This window comes from Aotus nancymaae, unplaced genomic scaffold (assembly GCF_030222135.1).
Source record: "Aotus nancymaae isolate 86718 unplaced genomic scaffold, 86718_ANA_hifiasm-v0.15.2.pri h1tg000075l, whole genome shotgun sequence".
In the NCBI taxonomy this organism is placed as follows: Eukaryota; Metazoa; Chordata; class Mammalia; order Primates; family Aotidae; genus Aotus; species Aotus nancymaae.
The window spans coordinates 185,647-208,443 of record NW_026988490.1 but is presented as its reverse complement, the minus strand read 5'-3'; the positions used below and the strand labels follow the sequence as shown (position 1 = coordinate 208,443).

General features: G+C 42.3%; 1 protein-coding gene across 1 annotated transcript; it reads left to right on the top strand.

Moving 5' to 3' along the window:
• The first annotated feature begins 16,053 nt into the window (after nucleotides 1-16,053).
• On the top strand, nucleotides 16,054-20,215 carry MAGEL2 (MAGE family member L2). Its single transcript, XM_012460345.2, has one exon. The coding sequence runs from the start codon at nucleotides 16,122-16,124 to the stop codon at nucleotides 19,782-19,784; it is 3,663 nt and encodes a 1,220-aa protein (XP_012315768.2). The 5' UTR covers nucleotides 16,054-16,121; the 3' UTR covers nucleotides 19,785-20,215.
• Nucleotides 20,216-22,797: the final 2,582 nt, after the last annotated feature.

Below are 22,797 nucleotides of genomic sequence, written 5' to 3'. Positions count from 1 at the left end.
AGGTGTTTGATTTTCTGTTCTTGTGTCAGTTTGCTGAGAATGATGGATTCCAGATTCATCCACGTCCCTACAAAGGAAATGAACTCATCATTTTTTTATGGCTGCATAGTATTCCATAGTGTTTATGTGCCACATTTTCCTTGTCCAGTCTATCATTGATGGGCATTTGGGTTGGGTCCAGGTCTTTGCTATTGTAAACAGTGCCGCAATGAACATACATGTGTATGTGTCTTTATTATAGAACGATTTATAATCCTTTGGGTATATACCCAGTAATGGGATTGCTGGGTCAAATGGAATTTCTATTTCTAGATCCTTGAGGAATAAAAATCATCAGATGTCAAGGAAATTTCAGGGTCAAGCGGGGTCATTACAGTGGTACCTCCAGTTCTATTTTACAATGATGAATCCTCTATGCCTTTGGGGATTCTTTGGCTAAAAGGTTTGGAAAGAATTTCTGGGTTGGAAGCTGAAAGTTCTAGACTAATCACAAGAGAAATATGGATAAAGTATAAAATTATTAGACAGCTGAAGACACAGAGAAACACAAATGAATTAATTCCGGAAACAATAAGCTCTTCCTAGGAGCAAAGAGCCTCGTTGCTAGTTTAATCCCCTTTGGGTATAATTCAGAAATAGGAATCTGCTCCCCATGGATGGCTACATTGAAAAAATGGCCAAACTGTTAACTGATTTGTATTGACTGTGTGTTATTCAGCGTGACAGATTAGAATTACAAGGAGTCTGAGAAAAGTCGAAATCCACCTGCCAAATCACTCCTTCAGGGCTTGCACTAACTGCATTAGAGGAGCACACCAATGGCTGAGAGCAGGGCTGGAAAGATGAGGAGTCACGGACTCTTTCTTCAACTCAAGGTATTGACTAGGAGAAGGCTGGCATGTTACAGGACGCTGAGAAAGACACTCTCAGGTGCACAGATGCTACCCAAGTGCAAGGTGGCAGCCTGTAGGGATTGCGTGAAGAAAAAGAGAACTGAAGCAATCCTCCCAAGGTACACAAAAGCTTCCTCCAGTGCACTTCAATGGGCCGACAAAGACTGGAGGCAGAGAATTAGGAAGAAGAGTAATCTCCTGAGTCTACAGGAAAAGCCAGGAATAGAGCTGGAGAGTAAAGAAAACTCCCTATTGAACAACAGCAAAACAACAACAACAAAACTGACAAGTGGGTTTAGACCAAAAAAAAAATAAAATCCAAGTGGGAGAGAGGAGAGGACAGCAAAGAACAGAAAGAGAGATTTTCTATATACATAAAACAAGCAGCTGGGGCTACTGTATACAGAGATATCTAGTCTCCCTGGTCTTAAATTTGAAGCTCTGCTTAAAGCAATGTCTTCCTCTCACCCTCAAAATATGTAAAATTATCAGTGTGGAGCTGAATCTAGGTCTTAGTTGCAAAAAAATGTCATATCTATCTAAACTACATATTAGATTGTTTCAGTCCCATGTATTATTGGTCTGACAGAAGAAATACTGCACTTTTTCTGGGAGTAAATATCACTTTCTTTAGTCTCTATTTGTTCCTATACCTTATCTTCTGATAAAAAATATTTAAAAACATGGGAAGGGGCAGAAAAACGTGATGCATGTAAAAGCAAGGAAACAACCAGTGAAAGAAGTCTTAGAGGTAATCTGGATGTGTGAATTGTCAGGGAGAAACTTTAAGAGAACTATGATAAATATGTTTAAGCATCTAGTGCGGAAGGTAGACAACATACATGAGCAAATGAGGATTTCAGCAAAAAGATAACTATAAAAAGGGCAAATAGGAATGTTATCAAAGAAAAATATAACATCAAAATGACTAATTCATTCAATGGGCTTAATAGTAGACAAGACAGCAGCAAGAGAAACACTCAGTGAGTAAGAAAGTGGAGTGAAAAGCATCCAGAGGGAAAGAAACAGAGAAAGAGCATTGAGAGCCAAGAGACAGTTTAAAAATATATACATACCACATTTGTAATCAGAAGTACAGGACTAAAGGAGAAAAAATAAGAGAGAATTATTATTTGCAGGGGTAATAGCCATGCATTTTGTAAAAATGGTGAAATATATTACCCTACCTATCCAATACGCTCAGTGAATCCCAGTCAGGATAAATACATAGAAACTCACACCTTTGCTTATTATTGTCAAACTGCTGAAAACCAAAGATAAAATCTTGAAAGTAGCTGAGTGGAAGAGAATATTACAACACAGTGAAACAAAGAATGATGTGTTATTGTGCGGAGACAACGACAAAACATGTTTGTTCATTTTAAAATTTATTTTACTTTTTAAATTGACAGATAAAATTGTATATATTTACCCTACACAACATACTGTTTTGCAGTATATGTCTCCATACATAGATAACATTGTGGAATAGTTAAATCTAGCTGATAAGGAAATGCATTATCTCACATAGTTATGATTTTTGTGATGAGAACACTTAATATCCACTCCGTTAACCATTTTTTCAAGAAATCAATACATCACCATTAACTGTAGTCACTATTTTGTACAATAGATCTCTTGAACTTATTCCTCATGTCTGACTGTAAATACATATCCTTTGACCAACATATCCCTAATGCTCCCTTTCTTCTAGCCTCCCTAGCCTCTGATAATCACCATTCTACTCTCTACTTCTATGTGATCAACTTTTTAAAACTCCACATATGAGTGAAATCATACAGTATTTGTCTTTCTGTGTCTGCCTTATCCTATTTAACACAATCTCCTCCAGAATCATTCACATTGTTGCAAATCACAGGACTTCCTTTTTTTTATGGCTGAATAGTATTCAGGTATGTGTATAAACACATTTTATTTATCCATGTATCTGTTTCTGGACACTTAGGTTGATTCTATATCTTGGCTATTGTAACACTGCAATGAACATGGGAGTGCAGATAGTTCCTTGACATCTTGATTAGATTTTTAAACATATGCTCAGTAGTGGGATTACTAGCTATGACAGTTCAATATTTTACTTTTTGAGAAATCTTCATACTATTTTCATTACGGCTATAATAATTTACATTCCCACCAACAGTGTATAATAGTTTACTTTTCTCTATATTCTTGCCAACATTTGTTGTTTTTTTGTTTGTTTGTTTTTCTGGGGGTGGGTGGTCTTTTTGATAACAGCCATTGTAACTGGAGTGAGATATTATCTCAGTGTAATTTTTATTTGCATTTCCCTGATGGTTAGTGACGTCAAGCACGTTTTCAAATGCTTGTTGGCTATTTGTGTGTCTTCTTTTGAGAAATGTCTATGTATGAATTTTGCCCATTTTTAAGCTGGATTATTGGGATTTTTGCTGTTCAACTGTTTGAGGTTCTTTTTCTTATTTTTTTTAGATGGAGTCTTGCTCTGTTGCCGAGGTAGGAGTGCGGCGGCATGATCTCAACTCACTGCAACCTCCATCTCCCAGGTTCAAGTGATTCTTTTTTTTTTTTTTTTTTGAGACGGAGTTTCGCTCTTGATACCCAGGCTGGAGCGCAATGGCGCGATCTCGGCTCACCGCAATCTCCGCCTCCTGGGTTCAGGCAATTCTCCTGCCTCAGCCTCCTGAGTAGCTGGGATTACAGGCACGCGCCACCGTGCCCAGCTAATTTTTTGTATTAGTAGAGACGGGGTTTCACCATGTTGACCAGGATGGTCTCGATCTCTTGACCTCGTGATCCACCCGCCTCGGCCTCCCAAAGTGCTGGGATTACAGGCTTGAGCCACCGCGCCCGGCCTCAAGTGATTCTTTTGCCTCAGTCTCCCAAGTAGCTGGGATTACAGGTGCACACCACCATGCCCGGATAATTTTTGTATTTTTTAATAGAGATGGGATTTCACTATATTGGCCAGGCTGGTCTTGAACTCCTGGCCTCAAGTGATCTGCCCACCTTGGCCTCCCAAAGTGCTGGGATGACAAGCATGAACTGCCGTACTGGCCTGTTTGAGATTTTTATAACTCTGGATATTAACCACTTGTCAGATATATAATTTGCAGATATTTTCTCCTATTCTGTAGGTTGTCTCTTCACTCCGTGGATTCTTTCCTTTGCTGTGCAGAAGCTTATTAGTTTGATATAATCTCATTTATCTATTTTTGCTTTTGTTGCTTGTGCTTTTGAGGCTTATCCAAAAAAACAAACAAACAACAACAACAACAACAAAAACAGTGCCCAAACCAATGTCATAGAGTTTTTCCTCTATGACTTCTTCTAGTCGTTTTATAGTTTTAGGTCTTACACTTAATTATTTCATCCATATTGAGTCAATTTTTGCATTTAGTGAATGATTAGGGTCTAATTTCATTTTTTTGCACAAGGAAATCCAGTTCTTCCAACAACATTTATTGAAGAGACTGTCCATTGTATATTTTGGCACCTTTATTGAATATCAATTGGCTCTAAATTAGTGAGTTAATCTGTGTGTTATCAACTCTGTTCCATTGGTCTATGTGTCTGGTTTAAGGAAAGATAAAATTGTATGTTTAGAACTCTATATCCAGCAAAATTTCTTTACAAAATGAAGATGTAATAAAGTAATCATCAGACAGACAAAAATTGAAGGAATTTGTTTTGTGAAGATCTACACTATGAGAAATGCTAAGAATCTTTTCTTCATGATGCCCATCTAAATTTAAAGAACGAACAAGGAACTGTCAAAAAGAACACCGAGGCCGGGTGCAGTGGCTCATGCCTGTAATCCCAGCACTTTGGGAGGCCAAGGTGGGTGGATCAAAAGGTGAAGAGATCGAGACCATCCTGGCCAACATGGTGAAACCCTGTCTCTACTAAAAAATACAAAAATTAGCTGGACATGGTCGTGCGTGCCTGTAGTCCCTGCTACTCAAGAGGCTGAGGCAGGAGAATTGCTTGAACCCGGGAGGCAGAGGTTGCAGTGAGCTGAGATCATGCCACTGCACTCCAGCCTGGCGCCTGGCAACAGAGCCAGACTCTGTCTCAAAAACATGTACCCCCAAACCTAAAATGCAATAAAAAAATAAAATTAAAAAAAAAGAACACTGAGTACCCCAGATATGAGTACAGAAATCCCACATACCTTTCTTTCTACTTGTCTATTATGCAATACTTCTCATAGGATGCTGGTGAGTAGTGATTTAGAGATAGTCCTCAACTGCCCTGCACCCACTGTACAAGATCATCCAGGTGAACAGAGTGTTGGGACCCAAGATGTCATTTCTGCCATCCGTTACTGTAATGAAGACAGCCACTTCGCTTCCATCACTTCTGCTTTGGATGCTTCCACTTGCATTTCCTTTTCATCAAGTGGTCAGGTGCTAGTCATTGCCCGGGGAATTCCCAGTTCTCTAGGCTTTTCCTGAAGATAGCTGAAATGGGTTCCTAGTCACCAATGCCTTTAACCAGAATTCCTCATATGACAACACAGTTTTCACCATATGCTAAAATATATCCCTTCAGAATCTTAGCGTTGCATCTAGCCTGCTTTTCCTTCAAGACTTTCCAAAATATCATGTTCTCTGTGATGACTTCCTGTTTCTTTATCTCCATAGCTTGTATTACCTTGTAGCTCGTACTACAATGTGCTGATTATATTTATTGTCTCTCTCCCCATACTAGAATATGAGCTCTAGAAGGGCTGAGATTTTTGCCGGTATGCTTCAGTGCTGTATTTTCAGAACCTAGAGGACTACTTGTTATATAGTAAGTGCTCAATAAATTTTGTTGAATTAATGACAAAGTGTACACAATGTACACACAATTACATTTATATTAGTTTAATATATTTGATGTAATATGCTGTACATACATACAAATATGTATATAATTAAAATTAAACACATGCATGCACACACTCACACAAACACATACATTTATATAATGCAGGTAGTCCTCATTTTGCACACTGGTGTGTTGACTGCAACTCATGCATATCAAAACAGTGTTTTGCTTTGCAGAAGATCTCAGCTACCACGGAATTGTGCAAAGTAAGCTACATTTTTCCTATGTGGGTAAATATCAGTTTACATTGTTTTGTTTAAAGAAGAGCTTTATATACAAGATAGGTAGATGATAGATAGATAGACACATACATATATAGATATCTTCATATGTATATATGTAATTTTTTGAATGACAACTGGCTATTTAAAGTAAAAGGAATAGCTACATATTGCGGGGTTTTAAAGCAAATATAGATGTAAAATGAATGAGAATGAGAACACAACAGTTGTGAGAAGTTTAACTGGAATTATACATTGCAAAACTCTTATTAATGAAGTAGACGGTATTTTTGAGCTAGATAGTACTAAGTTAAAGACGCATATTATATGATGTATAGACTAACCATTGAAAAAACGAAGATATAAACCAAAATCCAATGCAGAAGATAAAATAGAATACTAAAATACTTAATTAGTCATAAATGTGAAACAAATGATAGCCTACAGATAAAAGAAGTACCAATATAGTCAACTTACACTCTATCAGCAAATCAAATGTTCCATGGATAAAGGCAGACAATACTAAAATAGATTTAAGATTTATAACCTCAGTGTGATGATTAAATTTATGTGTGAATTTAGCTGGGCAATGTAGTGCCCAGATATTTGGTCAAATATTATTTTGTGTGTTTTTATGAGGATATTTCAGATGCAATTAACATTTGAGTTGGTGGACTGAGCAAAATAGATTACCCTTAATAATGTAGATGGGCCTCATCTAACCAGTTGAAGGCCTGAATACAACAAAAAGGCTGATCCTTCCTCAAGTAAGATAGAATTATTTCTGCCTAATGTCCTTGCAACTGAGACATCAGATTTTTTTCCTGTCTTTGGATTTGAACTGAAACATTGACTTTTATATGGTTATGAGCCTGCCAGCCTTTGGACTAGAACTATACCTTCGGCGTTCCAAGTTCTTAGGTGTTTGGGCACATACTAGAACTAAACCAGGGGCTGTCCTAAATCTCCAGCTTGCTGACTCACATGGCGTAGATTTTAGAACTTGCCAGTCTCCGTAATCATAGGAGCCAATTCCTTATCATTTCTTTCTCTCCTTTTCTTTCATGTATGTATATATAGACTTGGGCAGGTTGATAGTTAAAGGGATGCAAATAAACAGAGTACATAATCATGAAGCTTCAGAATGCTGGTGTGGCTCTGCTAGTATTAGACACAGTACACTTCAAAACAAGGAGTATGAACAGAACTAAAGGAGATATTTTGTGAGAATGAAGAATCAATTCATTAAAAAATATAATCATACATGTAATGTGTATGACCTAATAAAAGAGATAGCACTATATTAAATTAAATTGCCAAACTAAGGAGGGGAAATGGAGAAGTCTACAACCATACTTGGAAACGTTAACATACTTCTTTGAGTGATTGATAGAATGACTATATTTAAAAATATCAATAAACATGCTGAAGATGTGAACAATATGTTCAACCAATTAGACCTAAGCAGCATTTATAGATATATTTCACAACAGCAGAATGCATTTTCTTTTCAAGTGTACGCAGAATATTTTAAACAGACTCAATGCTGGACATTAAACCAAGTTCTAATATAACAATAACTCAAGCCAAACTAGGCATATTCCTTTATCACAATGCATTATATTATTACAATTTGTGTAAAACATCCTAATGTTTGGAAATTAAACCACAAAATAAACAAAACAGCCCATGAGTCAAAGAAGAAATTACAAAAAAAATTGTAATATATTTTGAAATAAATGATAAAAAATAACAAACCAAAATATATAAGATGCTGCTATAATAGGACTGAGGGATAACTTTATAGCTTTAAATATCTGTGCTACAAAAGAGAATATATTTAAAATCAATGACATAAGCTTATATTTAAAGAATACAAAAAAACAGAATAAAACAAAAAGAAAGTAGAAAAGTGTACAGAATAGAAATAAAGAACTGAAATAGAAAACAGAAGATTACACAGGTCAACAGTTGATTCTTTGAAAAGAGTAAAAAACATGGTAACTCCTAGTATTACTAGTTTTAAAAAGTTAAGAAAACATGAGAGGGAGAAAAACATCACTCATATCACATATTTCATAGATATTGAAGGGAGATTGTGCTATCCTCCTTTTAATAAAGGGAAATTGTTAACAATCAGATCTTAAACCATTAATAAAGGAAAACTGATAACTTTTTAGTTAATAAAGTTGATAGCTTTGATGAAATTGGGAAAAAAATTCTTAAAAGCAGAATTTACCCAAACTATCCACTAAGGAAATAAAGAAACTGACTAAAGGGATTTTTGTTAAAATCAATAAGAAAAAGACAACCCAATTAGAAAGTGGGCAACAGAATAAAATATTCAAAAAAGATATACAAGTGGCCTCTAAGTACATTAAGAAGTTCTCATAATTAGCCATTATAAGATAAATATAAAAACCACAATGATAATATGTATCTGATAAAAGACCAGTATCCAAAATATATAAAAATTCTCTTACAAATCAACGATAAAATAACAACTCAATTATAAAATGAGGTAACTATCTGAACAAACACCCCACCAAAGAAGATATATATTGATATATATGATACTGATATCAAAATCATGTGTCTATGTGTGTATACATACACACTCACACACTCAATATCATGTGTCATCATGGAATTGCAAATTAAAGCAACAAGATACCACTCACTATGCACCAATGAGAATGGCTAAAATTCAAAACACTGACAACACCAAATGCTGACAAGAATGTGGAGCAAAAGGAATTCTCACTCATTGCCAGTGGCAGGTGAGAATGCAAGGCAGTACAGTCGCTTCTGAAGACAGTTTTGTTGCTTCTTGCAAAAGAAATATATATTTTAAAATATAGGCAAGCAATTGTGCTGCTTAGTATTAACCCAAGTAGGTTGAAAACTTAATGTCCACACAGGAATTTGTACATTTTTTATACATTTTTTCTTCATAATTGCTAAAACTTTGAAGCAATCAAAATGTTCTCCAAGAGGTAAATAGATAAACAGACTATAGCACATACATGCAATAAAAGATTATTCGGTGACAAAAAGAAATTAGTAACCTGCACATGACCGTTTATAGCAGCTTTATTCATAATGGACAAATCTTGGCAGCAACCAGGGTGTCCATCACTAGGTGAATGTGTATGTAAACTTTGGTACATCCAAACAATAAAATATTATTTAGCATTGAAAAGAAATGAGCTCTTAAGCTATAAAAATATATGGAATTATCTAAAATGCATATTAAGTGAAAGAAGCCAGGCTGAAAAGGTTACCTACTGCATGTGTCCAACTATGTTACATTCCAGAAAAGATAAAACTATGGAGACAGTACAAAGATCAGTGGTTGCCAGGTTTTTGAAGGGGAGGCGCTGAATAGGTAGAGCACGGAAGATTTGGGGGCTGGGAAACTATTCTGTGTGATACTACAATGGTGGATGTATTACATTAGACATTTGTCAAAATTCAGAATGTACAATACCAACAGAAAACTTAATGTGAACTACTACGAACTTTGGGTGATAATGACATGTCAATTTATGTCCATCAGCTGTGAGAAGCGTACAGTTTTGGTGGGGGATATTGATATTTGATGAGACCATGTGCGTGCTGGGGGAACCAAGGGTTATATGGAAACTCGCTGTACTTTCAGCTTAATTCTGCGGTGGACCGAAAACTGCTCTACAAAATAAGGTCTATTAGATAAAAAGAAAAAGGTGAGTTATCAGGCCACAAAATGAGGCGTATTAAATGTGTATTGCTAAGTGAAAGAAGCCAATCTGGAAGGCTACACATTTTGTGATTCCTGCTATATACAATATTCTGGAAAAGACACAACTATGGAGAAGGTATAAAGATCAAAATTTGCCAGGGATTTGGTGGGAAGAAGCACAGGTTTTTTAGGGTGGTAAAACAATTCTATATAATAATGTAATCGTGGACACAGACATGTGTTATTACACTTGTATAATTTTGAAGTAAATTGATAAAGTAAATCAAATTTTGAAGTAAACTATACATGTGTAATAACACGTTTATAATTAAAATGAAGAATCTGAATAATGTGATTTGTGTTAAAATCTTTGTACTGTCTTCATTTGTCAAATTGTCAAAACTCATAAAATATATACATAAAGAGTGAATACTAATGTAAACGAGGGACTTCGGTTAATGATATTGGCTCATCAACTATAACAAATATATCACTCTAATGCAAGACATTAAAAATAGGGGGAGTTTCAGGGGATAGGAGGACAGGGATGATGGGAGAGGGGAGGGCATATATGGGAAGTCTCTGTACCTTCCTCTTTAGTTTTTTCTGCAAACCTACAATTGCTTTAAAAAAAAAATTCGTTAGTTAAAAACAAAAGACACAAACAAAACTCACAATAAATGACACATCATTTCTCATTCACTGAAAAGCCTAAAATAAAAATGGCTGAGCGACTGTATCAATTTTGGCAATGATGTGGAGCAATTGGAACCCTCATAATTGCTAATTGGAGTGTAAAACTGCAATCACCACTTCACATCCATTAGAGTAACCAAAATCAAAAAAAGACTGACACTATAAAATTTTGCAAGGTTGTCGAGTACCTGGAATTCTTATGCATTCTGGTAGAGTGTAAAATGGTCTAACCCAACCATGGAGAACTGTTGCAGTTTCTTATAAACAGTCATCTATCCTATGACCCAGACATTCAATCCCCAGGCATTTACCCAAGATAAATGGAAGCATATATTTAAAAAAGACTTGTAAAATAATTTGTAAAGCAACCTTTTGTTTCATAATAGCATCAGATTGTAACACTCACATGCTAACCTGTAACAGATAAATTATGGAGTTATGAATTCAATGGAATACTTTTCAGCATAAAAAATAGCAAACTTACAATACATGCAACATATTTACATTAAAAAAAGTTGAACAAAGGAATATTGACCTCTATCTATCTATCTATCTATCTATCTATCTGTCTATCTATCATCTCACTCCCTCCTATGCTCATTCCATTTTTTAAAGAAATAAAGAAGTGTATGCTTTTGGAGATAGAATAATTGACTAGAAAAGAGTGCATAGAAATTTTCTTTGATAATAAACATATTCATATTGCTTTGAGTGTTGGTTACTCAGTGGCAAAGCTCATTAAATTGAATACCTTAGATCTGTGCATTTAATTGCATGTTAATTCTATCTAACATATTTTAAAGGGTTTTGGCAGCATTGGTGTGATGGTAAGAGTGATGGGCTGGGCGTGGTGGTTGATGCCTACAGTCCCAGCACTTTGGGAGGTCAAGGTGGGAGGATCACTTAAGCCCAGGAGTTTGAGGCCAGCCTGAGCAAAATCGTGAGACCCCGTCACAATGAAAAACAAGCAGAAATCAGCTGGGTGTGGTGTGGCCTGTTTCCAGTCTCGGCAACTCAGGAGGCTGATGCAGGAGAAGCGCTTGAGCCCAGGCGTTTCAGGCTGCAGTGAGCTATAATCATACCACTGCACTCCAGTCTGGGGGAGAAAGCAAGATCCTGCCTGGTGGGGGGTGGCAAAAAGAAAAAAAGAATGTCAGCTTTCGCAACAAATAGGCTATGATTTAAATTTGAATTCTGCTATATATTGCTGGATCTTCTGAGCCCCAAATTCTTGACATGTAAAATCAAGCCAAACACCTATGGATTTTGTAAGTAATCAATGAATCGAGTCTATTATACTCTGAAGATGGTATTTTATGAAATAATAAATCTTCAATAAATAGTAGTTACACTTTTAATTCTTGCAATTCTTTTTTTTCAAACTGTGTACTTATGATATGTTCTATGTTTTTTAAATAATTTTTCTGCTTAGACTGTCTATCTGGATCACATGAATCTTTCACAGCTTCAGGTTTGTTTTCTTTCTTTTCAACGCTGCAATCAGCATCACAGCTGCCCTCACCCCATGTTCCAAGCAGAAGCGAGTACTTGATTATTTTCATCCTCTATTACCAATATGAGGCTTAAACAATGCAACAACAACACCTTATTGTACTAAAAAACCATATTAATATCCCTATGTGACTAACAATAAATTAGTTTAATGTTCCTATGTGACTAATGATAGATTAATGTCCCTATGTGACTAGCAATATATTAGATTAATGTCCCTATATAACTAACAGTAGATGCAGATAGGACTTGCATCAGATTTTTCTCTGGAGTCTTATATATAGCACAGTGCTGGGCATGTAGTGAATGCTTAATAAAAGGTTATTTCACAAATAAGTAATTTTAGAGTTTATGAAAATCATAAATGATTTTGTTACTTACTTATGAATATTTACACAAAGTCTCACAGCTACAGAAGATGGAAAGATAGGCAGTTATGGTGCTAATCTTAGCATTTCATTTCATAGCTCCTTAGTGACCACTCAGTGTGAGCTGGGGATACCAAAGTGAGCAAAACAATCTCCAATCTGCTCCTAGTTCCAGTGTTCCTACTCCCATCACAATATCCTTAGTTCTCCCTTCCCTATTTTTAAAAATTATTTTGTACACTGCTGTTATATACTGATGTAATCCATTAAAAGTCCTTTCTAGTTAGAGAACAGAGACCAACATTTCATGGATATTTTGTATTTTTTCCCTTTTGTTTTCTACTCACCTTGAGTTTTCAAGCTGTTTCATAAAAAAAGAGGAAAGGAAATTTTGACACTACTTGCTTCAAATGTGTTGAGGAGGAAGAACATATGCACAGAAAGGGAAAGAGGGCTTCAGGAAGCTGGAAGATTTCACAGGAGTGATTTGGGGAGATCTATCTAAGACTTCTGGTCTAATACCCCACTAGACTCAAGGCAATGTTATGTTTTGCTGTTATTAAGGTGTTCAGTTTTCACAAAGGACCCGTGTGTCCCTTGTTTCCTGAGGTACATTCGATTTTGCCCACAGGTAATTTGTAAATAGCCAGGGAGAGTTCCAGGACAGCCTGGGTCTGAGAGCACTGATTGTCTGAAATAAGCAGATGTTTCTTCCACGAAGAATAAACTTAGTTTACCCTCTTTACTTGCTCCTATAGAATCAACAGATACATAATCTTTAATTTTTCCCTGCCAGGCAAAGAATGTTTCCAAAGAGTGGCAACAGTGGCGGTGTAGACGTTTTCAATCTTCCATTTCTAATTACTCCTACATAACTTTTTTCCTTTGCATAATTCCTAATCTTTTCTTTCTGACTTTGCTGTTGCCTGTTGGCATAAACCGGAGCTCTTTTCATAGATTTGGTGAGAGTTGACACTGTGTGTCAGTGCTATTCACGGACCTCCAACTTCAGTGAGAACAGCGAGGCCCTAATGGGAGCCATTCATCGTGTGGGATGACCAACAGCATGGTGGACCGCAGGTCAAACCTGTCAAAATTTTGGAAAATAAACAATCAGTGGGATAACTTAGTCTCTGCATAGTTTATACATTTGAATTAGAGTTGAAAAAAGGATGCTTTAGTGAGGATAGAAATGCCATAGGCTAAAAAATGAACTGGCTTTTCCAAAGCCATTCACAGACAGTAACGCCCACGTAGCAGAGTTGATAATAGCTGATCGAGAGGGTAAGGCATTTCGAGTTGACCCCTCTACAGTGTTTCCAAACCCTCACGAAACTGAGAAATCCTATATGGATCTGAGCCATTAACTCAAGGTTGAGAAATGAAAACCATGAAATATGGTGGTAGCCATTCTGCAGAAGCTTTTTTTTTGTGTAGATGGCCTTCTCCGGGTATACACAGGGGTAACATACAGTAGTCCACCCTTATCCTTGGGGAATATATTCTGAGACCCCCTGCGGAGGCCTGCAAGTGGAGATAGTATTGAATCCTATATGTACTACGGTGTTTTCATCTGACAGCCGAGACAGCTACTAAGTGAGTAACAGGCGGGTAGCGTATACAGCATGGATACACTAGACAAAGGGATAATTCATGCCCCAGGCAGGATGAAACAGAACGATTTCATAATACTACTCAGAATGGCAGGTAATTGAAAGCTTATAAATTGTTTATTTCTGGAAATTTCCACTTAATCTTTTCGGACCGCAGTTGATTGCAGGTAACTGAAACCACAGAATGTGAAACTGCGGGCGCAGGAGTGCTACTGTGTTCGCTACCTGCTCATTAACCACTTAGTAGCTGCCTCAGATACCAGTTCCACTGTCGGTTTCCCAGTGTTTGTGTTCAAGGAATTCTTATTTTACTTAATAATGGTCCCAAAACACAAGAGTAGTGATCTTGGCAAGTTAGGTGTGCCGAACAGAAGCTGTTAAGTGCTTCCTTGAAGGAGAAAGGTGACAGTTCTCCACTTAATAAGGAAAGAAAAAATTGCATGCTGAGATTGCTAAGATATATGGCAAAAACAAACCTATCTGTGAAATTGTGAAGAAGGAGAATGAAAGGGATACATGGTATATACAGGGTTTGGTTCAGTCTTCAGGTTCAGGCATCCACCAGGGGGTTTGGAATGTATGCCCTGCAGGGAAGGTGGGAGGCTATTGTAACATCAAGCACCCTTAAAATTCCGACTGTTTTGAAAAGAGTTTCCTGGGAATAACAACATCACTTAAATGCCCAGAAAATCACTGAAACCTCACCCCCTAATTCTTCTATTATTCTTTAAGGCAATAATAACATTGGGAGTGTGTACATACCTTCCCTTGGATCCATAAATTACCAAATTTGAGGACCCCTGGCTGTGGGTACCCAGGGAGGAGTGGGGTGTCCCCTTCGTCGTCCTCATCTGCCCCCTGGTGGCATGTTTTGTCACTCTGGACTACTGCCCTAGGCTGCAAACAGCTTCTTTAAATGAAATATCCTTTGTATTTAGTACTTCGTGTACTTCCAGAAAACTTTTCAACTGCTGAGATGATCAGTTCCTTTCACCATAAAGTTGTACAGCATTGCCCAGTAATGTTATTGTCATCCACTTTATCTGTTAATACTTGATTATCTCATATTTAAGCTGACTTTTTATCACGAGTATTTTCCCCAGAAATTTTGTGATTCTTTGCCTATTTTTCCTATATATCCAAATGTATCAGTTTTGGATCTATTTATATACTCGTTTTGTTATCTTCAGGTGTATTATTTGGTTTTCATTTTTAAAATGTCTTTCCTGCTCTGAAACTGAAAAACACTGAGAAACCTGCTCTGTTCCCGCATCTGAGCCATTCCACAGGCAGTTTTTCCCATGCTAAAAATGCTGTCTTCCACTGATTTCTGGCACATCTCGGTTTCCGCGACTTCTTCTTTCTCTACTTGCTGCTATCCCTTTTCTCCATGTGTCTCTAACATGCCTATCTTCTTCAAGACATAGCGCAACCACATTCCCTTCCACATGTCTATTTTTATGAGGAATAGCTGCCGAGCAGGACTCCCAAGACATCATACGGGAGTCTCTACAGGGCACCCTTCCTTGGCAGTCCCACAGCACCGCAAATGCCCTGTGTCTGCCAATACTTATCAGCCTCTCTTCTCATATGCCTCCCCCGGGACCGTAAGAGAGTAACAGTCCCTGCAACTTCCCACTTTCCCGGGACAGCGACTTGCGTGCCTTCTCCATTTCCTTGACTCCTTTATTCAATTATAATACAGGTATCTGTCTGCTATCGCTCCTAAAACTCTCCTATGTAAATGCACTTCTTTAAATTCTCCACCTCACTTCTGAGCTCAGACCACACCATCTCCCCCCGTCTTGGATATCTTCCATGTTTCCAGTGGTCTCTTCTCACTCTACACTGCAGTACAGTGATTTTTCTAAAACATGGACCGGTTCCTGTCACTCCCCTGTGAAAACTCATCCATGTGGAGTCTGACTGGTCTGCCTTTGGGGGCTGGACAGAGCGAGAAGGGATCCTGTGTCAGTCAGGACTCCGGTAGACGCCCCTGTGCAATAACCACTTGTGGTGGTCGGGGGCGGGGAAGGGGCGGGATTGAGCCCCCTTCCCCCCTCCTTCTTACTGCGGAAAGCTGCGGAGCGAGCGGCACTCACTTCCTATTCAGCATTCAGCAGGGAGGGAGCCTCTGAACGGCCACGTAGGCATTCTCTTCTCTCTGGAGGAAAAGGCCCAGCAGCTGTCCGAGGAAAAGACCCACCAGCTGTCAGCAAAGGGACATGTCGCAGCTAAGTAAGAATCTGGGTGACTCGAGTCCTCCGGCGGAGGCCCCGAAGCCGCCTGTCTATAGCCGCCCTACGGTTCTGATGCGGGCCCCGCCCGCTTCCTCCCGGGCTCCGCCGGTCCCTTGGGATCCACCTCCAATTGACTTGCAGGCTTCACTGGCCGCTTGGCAGGCACCTCAGCCTGCCTGGGAGGCCCCACCGGGCCAGCTGCCTGCCCCGGTGGCTCCGATGGTCCAGCCTCCTGCCCTAGGGGGCCCGATAGTCCCGGCTCCCCCGCTGGGGGGCCCGATGGGGAAGCCTCCAACTCCTGGGGTCCTGATGGTGCATCCTCCGCCTCCGGGAGCCCCGATGGCCCAGCCTCCAACCCCGGGAGTCCTGATGGTGCATCCTTCAGCTCCCGGAGCCCCCATTGCCCACCCTCCTCCTCCGGGGACCCCAATGTCTCACCCTCCTCTTCCGGGGACCCCGATGCCCCATCCTCCTCCTCCGGGGACCCCGATGGTGCATCCTCCCCCTCCGGGGACACCGATGGCTCATCCTCCCCCTCCGGGGACACCAATGGCTCATCCTCCCCCTCCGGGGACACCGATGGCTCATCCTCCCCCTCCGGGGACACCGATGGCCCAGCCTCCAGCTCCGGGAGTCCTGATGGCCCAGCCTCTGACTCCGGGAGTCCTGATGGTCCAGCCTGCTCCTCCGGGAGCCCCGATGGCTCAGCCGCCTCCAGCAGCCGTGATGACCCAGCCTCCGCCTTCAGGAGCACCGATGCCCAAGCCTCCAGGTCCAGGAGTCCTGATGATTCATCCTCCAGGTGTGAGAGCTCCGATGACCCAGCCTCCAGCTTCAGGAGCACCGATGGTGCAGCCGGCAGCCCCACCTGCACAGCCGATGGCTTCTTGGGCCCCGCAGGGTCAGCCTCTGATCCTGCAAATCCAGTCTCAAGTCATAAGGGCTCCTCCGCAGGTTCCCCCGGTTCCCCAGGTCCCGCAGGCACCCCCAGCGCAGTTGGCCACACCCCCGGGCTGGCAGGCCACCTCGCCAGGATGGCAGGCCACGCCGCAAGGCTGGCAGGCCACCCCCCTGACCTGGCAGACCACGCAGGTCACCTGGCAGGCACCAGCAATTGCCTGGCAGGCGCCGCCGCCCATGCGCCAGGGACCCCAGCCTATCCGTCCCAGCCCACCACCAATCCGCCCTGGCCCACTACCGGTGCGCCAGGCTCCACCTGTGATCCGCCAGGCCCCACCAGTGATCCGCCAGGCCCCACCTGTGATCCGCCAGGCCCCACCGGTGATCCGCCAGGCTCCACCTGTGATCCGCCAGGCCCCACCTGTGATCCACCAGGCCCCACCTGTGATCCGCCAGGCCCCACCGCTGATTCGCCAGGCGCCGCCGCCCATCCGACCCGCCCCACAGGTCATGGCCACCCAACCACCTCTCTGGCAGCCTCTGCCACCCCCACCTCCACTGCGGCAGGCCCCGCAGGCTAGGCTGCCGGCCCCGCAGGTGCAGGCGGCGCCGCAGGTGCCTACGGCCCCACCTGCTACGCAGGTACCCGCGGCGCCGCCCGCTGGCCCGCAGGTGCCCCAGCCTGTGCTGCCGGCCCCGCTGTCTGCCCCACTGCCTGCCCCGCTGTCTGCCCCGCAGGCTGTGCCCTGCCCATCCATTATCTGGCAGGTCCCCAAAGGTCAGCCCCCGGTGTCACACGAGATGCCGACGTCGATGGAGTACCAGGAGGTGCAGCAGACCCAAGCACTGGCCTGGCAGGCCCCGAAGGCTCCCACTCACTTCTGGCAGCCCCTGCCTGCCCAGGAGGCCCAGAGGCAGCCCCCCACCATGGTCCAGCTGGAGCAGCCCTTTCAGGGAGGCCCCCCCTCCCAAAAGGCTGTGCAAATCCAGCTACCCCCGCAGCAGGCGCAGGCCTCGGGTCCGCAAGCCGAGCTGCCCACACTGCAGCTCCAGCCCCCCTGGCAGGCCCCGCCTGCGGTCTTGCAGGCCCAGCCAGGAGCCCCAGTAGCGGCGTCAAATTTTCCCCCGGGCTCTGCTAAATCATTGATGACTCCATCAGGAGAATCCAGGGCCTCTTGTATAGACCGCAGGGGCTCCTCTAAAGAGCGCAGGACCTCCTCGAAGGAGCGCAGGGCCCCTTCAAAGGACCGCATGATCTTTGCTGCCACCTTCTGTGCTCCCAGGGCAGTGTCAGCTGCCCGAGCACACCCGCCGGGCTCCTGGAAAAGCCTTCCTGCCACACCGGAGACCTTTGCTGCCTCTTCAAGGGTCTTCCCAGCTGCCTCCCAGTTTCAGCCTGCCTCTCTGAATGCCTTTAAAGGCCCCTCTGCTGCCTCAGAGACCCCAAAGTCACTGCCATATGCGCTGCAGGATCCCTTTGCCTGTGTAGAGGCCCTGCCTGCAGTTCCATGGGTCCCACAGCCCAACATGAATGCCTCAAAGGCATCCCAGGCAGTGCCCACTCTCCTGATGGCGACAGCAGCTGCCCCCCAGGCAGCTGCCACCACTCAAGAGGCCTCCAAGACCTCCATTGAGCCACCACGCAGCTCTGGCAAGGCCACCCGAAAGAAGAAGCATCTGGAAGCCGAAGGGAACAGCAGTGGACACACGCTGCCCTTTCATGACTGGCAGGGCCCAAGGCCCTGGGAGAATCTGAGTGACTGGGAGGTCCAAAGTCCTGTCCAGGTCTTGGGTGACTGGGAGCGCCCAAACACCCACCGTGACCTGAGTGGCTGGGAGGGCTCTAGCACCTCCAGGATTCTGAGTGGCTGGGAAGGGCCCAGCACATCCTGGGCCCTGAGTGCCTGGGAGGGCCCGAGCACCTCCAGGGCGCTGGGTCTCTCTGAAGGCTCAGGGAGCCCTCTGCCCTTGATTGCGTCTGAGGTCCCAAGTGTCTCTCCAGGATCCAGTGCCACCCAGGATGATTCCAAGGTGGAGGCACGGCCCTTGTCTCCCTTGGATGAGAGGGCAAATGCACTGGTGCAATTCCTCTTAGTCAAGGACCAAGCCAAGGTGCCTGTCCAGCGCTCGGAGATGGTGAAAGTCATGATCCGAGAGTATAAAGACGAGTGCTTAGATATCATCAACCGTGCCAACAGTAAGCTGGAGTGTGCCTTTGGTTATCAATTGAAAGAAATTGATACCAAAAGCCACGCTTACGTTATCATCAACAAGCTGGGCTACCCTACAGGGGATTTGGTGGCATCCTACTTAGACAGGCCCAAGTTCGGCCTCCTGATGGTGGTCTTGAGCCTCATCTTTATGAAAGGCAATTGTGTCAGGGAGGATCTGATCTTTCATTTCCTGTTTAAGTTAGGGTTGGATGTCCGGGAGACGAATGGTCTCTTTGGAAATATGAAGAAGCTCATCACCGAAGTGTTTGTCAGGCAGAAGTACCTAGAGTACAGGCGCATCCCCTATACTGAGCCTGCAGAGTATGAATTCCTCTGGGGCCCTCGAGCATTCCTGGAAACCAGCAAGATGCTTGTCCTGAGGTTTTTGGCCAAGCTCCATAACAAAGATCCACAGTCCTGGCCATTCCATTACCTTGAAGCGCTAGCAGAGTGTGAGTGGGAAGACACAGATGAGGATGAACCTGACACTGGTGACAGTGACCATGACCCTGCCAGCAGACCCCCTCCCCGCTAATAAGTGTAGCAGAGAACTCGTTCCTGTGTTTCCCTGGCCAGAGGCCCCTGAGAGGGTGGGGGGACATTTTTGTTTCTGGTGTTTATGTTCCAGTTCCATGTGTGTACGTTTGGATTTTCAACTTGGTTTCATATCTGTCAAAGCTTTGGACATTTTTCATGTGGTGTTGATTTCAATCGGCTACTGTTCTACTCTGTATTTTGGCATCTGTAATTTTAAGTGAGATCTGTGATTCTCTGTTTTGTGTTATGATTGTTATGTTTTGGTATCAGCGTTGTGCTGGCTTTGTGAAATGAATTGAGACGCTATCCATCTCATTCTGGTATAGTTCATGTTGCATTGTAATCGGTTGTTACTTGAACGTTCAAATGACTCATCAGTAAAAACTGTCTACAGAGAAGTAAATATCTATATCTATATATATAAATATACTTTCAGCGTAACAGAAGTGTTTGTCTTTATTCTAATTTTTACACTAGACAGTACAAGCCAAGTTTTGCCATATTCTCTGAACAGACATGAATACCAAGACTACTCTCAGTCATAGTAAAAACCGCGGTGCTGGAATTGTTTTCCAAGGGGAGTGCTCCATTCATCTTTATAAAGATGCAGTGATTTAAGTGGGTGGTAAAACATAAGATTTCTATTAAACCAAAATAAAGCTTCACAAGTCAGTGATCCTGAATTAGGAAAGGAGTCACATTCAATCCTCACAATACTCTTTCAGAGGAGGCGTTATTACCCTACTTTGTAGGTGAAGACATAAGGCTCCCGGAGATTAAAGCACACATGTTAGTGCCCAGCCGGTAACGTTGTTATTAGAAGCAGAAATGTCCTTAAGGGTATGTGGGGAAGGAGGGCCATCTGCCTGTGGGACCACAAATAACCAGGTGGTCTTGCTGCATGCAGAAATTGGCCAACAGGGCATTTGTCAATCATGTGGCCCATGGGGGGTGTCCAGCAGTTCAAATTTGGGTTTCATCAACACACAGCTATCAGGATGGAAATGTGCTCCCTGCAAGATACCCAGGCTTATAACAGGGAAAAGGAATAAAACAGGTTTCACTGAACTAGAAATGCTGCAGATTGCAGGCAGTAGTGGCTGGGTTAGGGGAGGGTGGTGGCGATGGTGGGGGGGTTTCCTAGCAACATGGAGTTCTAGGGGAAGGTCCTGGGAGGAAGGGTCAATTCTAACATATAGGGAAAGTCAGCCAGCAACGCCTGAAGTTGCTAAACAACCATGGCCAGCCCTTGGGTATGAGCCTGGTCTAGGCAGGAAAGGGACACGGGAATGAACTGGCCTGAGTGTTTTAAGGAAGGATATTCAAGCACACACAAGGCTGGTGTACACAAAAGGACGTTCCCGAGGTCACGCTCTCTTCATGTGGACGGAGGAGCATCAGCCCTGCTTGCCACCCTCTACTGTCTTATCAGAAGGAAGAAATTCAACTCCATATCCCACTTCTAGGAAGCCAAAGTCCCAGATGAGGTTAGTGGCAATGGTGGAATTCTCCTGCCACCTAGCGGTGCCACCACAGCTGCCTCAGCAGCAGCCCCCCTCCCGTGGTTCTTAACTACACACCATGCGTATACTTGGATTGTGAATACTCCTTACTTCACCACTTTTGACCATAATTTTATCTATATCTGTGCCCAGACATTCCTTATTTTCTCTTATAGGCCAAGGTGGCATCTGTTTTCAAGTCCAATCCGTGCTTCAAGCAACAATTTCTGCCCTTGGTCCTGCAGCACTGCCACTTAGAAAGCTGACTAGGAGAGGAACCCACAAGATGCAGACTCTATTCCTAGCACCTGCAGAGCTGAGCTTTCCAGGATGATGATTCCTGTTCCAGGAACCTGCTAGACTGTAGATCTTCCCCAAGTTGTCTAAGTGGTCAGATACTCCAGAAACTGGGAGACAGTTTTCTATAAACTCCTTGGGTCAGAGAGTCCTTCACATTTGTCCACAAGCAAAGTTCAGTTATTTTTACAAGAAAGCAAATGTCCATTGAAGGAGGCGGCAATGCCCCAGCTGAGAACGGTCCCCAAAGGACGTTTAGCTAGGCCAGTAAATTGGCATATTGATCTAGTATTTCTTGTTTGTGTTTAGTTTATTTATGATTGCTTATAAAGTTTTCTCCAGACTATTAACTCAGAGAGCACCTGGGCAAGATGCTCTTTGTGGAACAAAATTTGGAAAGTATCATCACGGGACTTTGGTGCCATGCTTAAGGTGGGGGCTGGGTCTGCTCCATGGTAGACAGGCTTACTTTCCAGTTACAAACCTCACTCTCACACGTGACATACATCTAATGGCCTTCATTAAAAATGCCAAGGACTGAAAACCTGAATTTGTTTATATTGTAATGAGATATAAATTGCAATAATGAAAAATGTATTCATTACCAATGAGTAAACTAAATTAGTTAGATATTCAACTGAAAAGTTTAAGGAAGAACAGCTAACATGACAATGGAAAGCAGACAGAGACCGGGAATATAGGCAACTACAAGTTAAAAAACAGTGGAAACGAATTCAAATCCCGCTTCTTGGAAAGTGCTAAAATGTAGATAGTATAGTACAAATCTTTTTTACTATAAAATTGAGAAAAAAAAAACCAAACCTGTAATAGGCAAAAGGTATCACATAAAAAAAATTGCAAATAACTGTTTAATCCCCTACACCTCACTAATATTTAAAGATAGAAATATTAAATCAGTATTCTAGTTTTCATTTATTAAATTGGCATAGAATAAACTAAAACCCCATTTGGCATCCAGTGTCGATGACACTGTTTTGAAACTGGAACTGTTATACACAACCAGTGAAACTATAAATTATTACAATTTGCCCAGAAATCAATGCGGCCAACTCTGTCTTCAAGAGGCTTTAACACATTAATACTATTTTACCTCGAAATTTTTCATTTGGGAATATGTCGAATGAGAATAATCTGCAGAGAAGGGGCAAAGACTTCATAGAGAAAGCTGTTTATGAACATGTAGGAGATTTA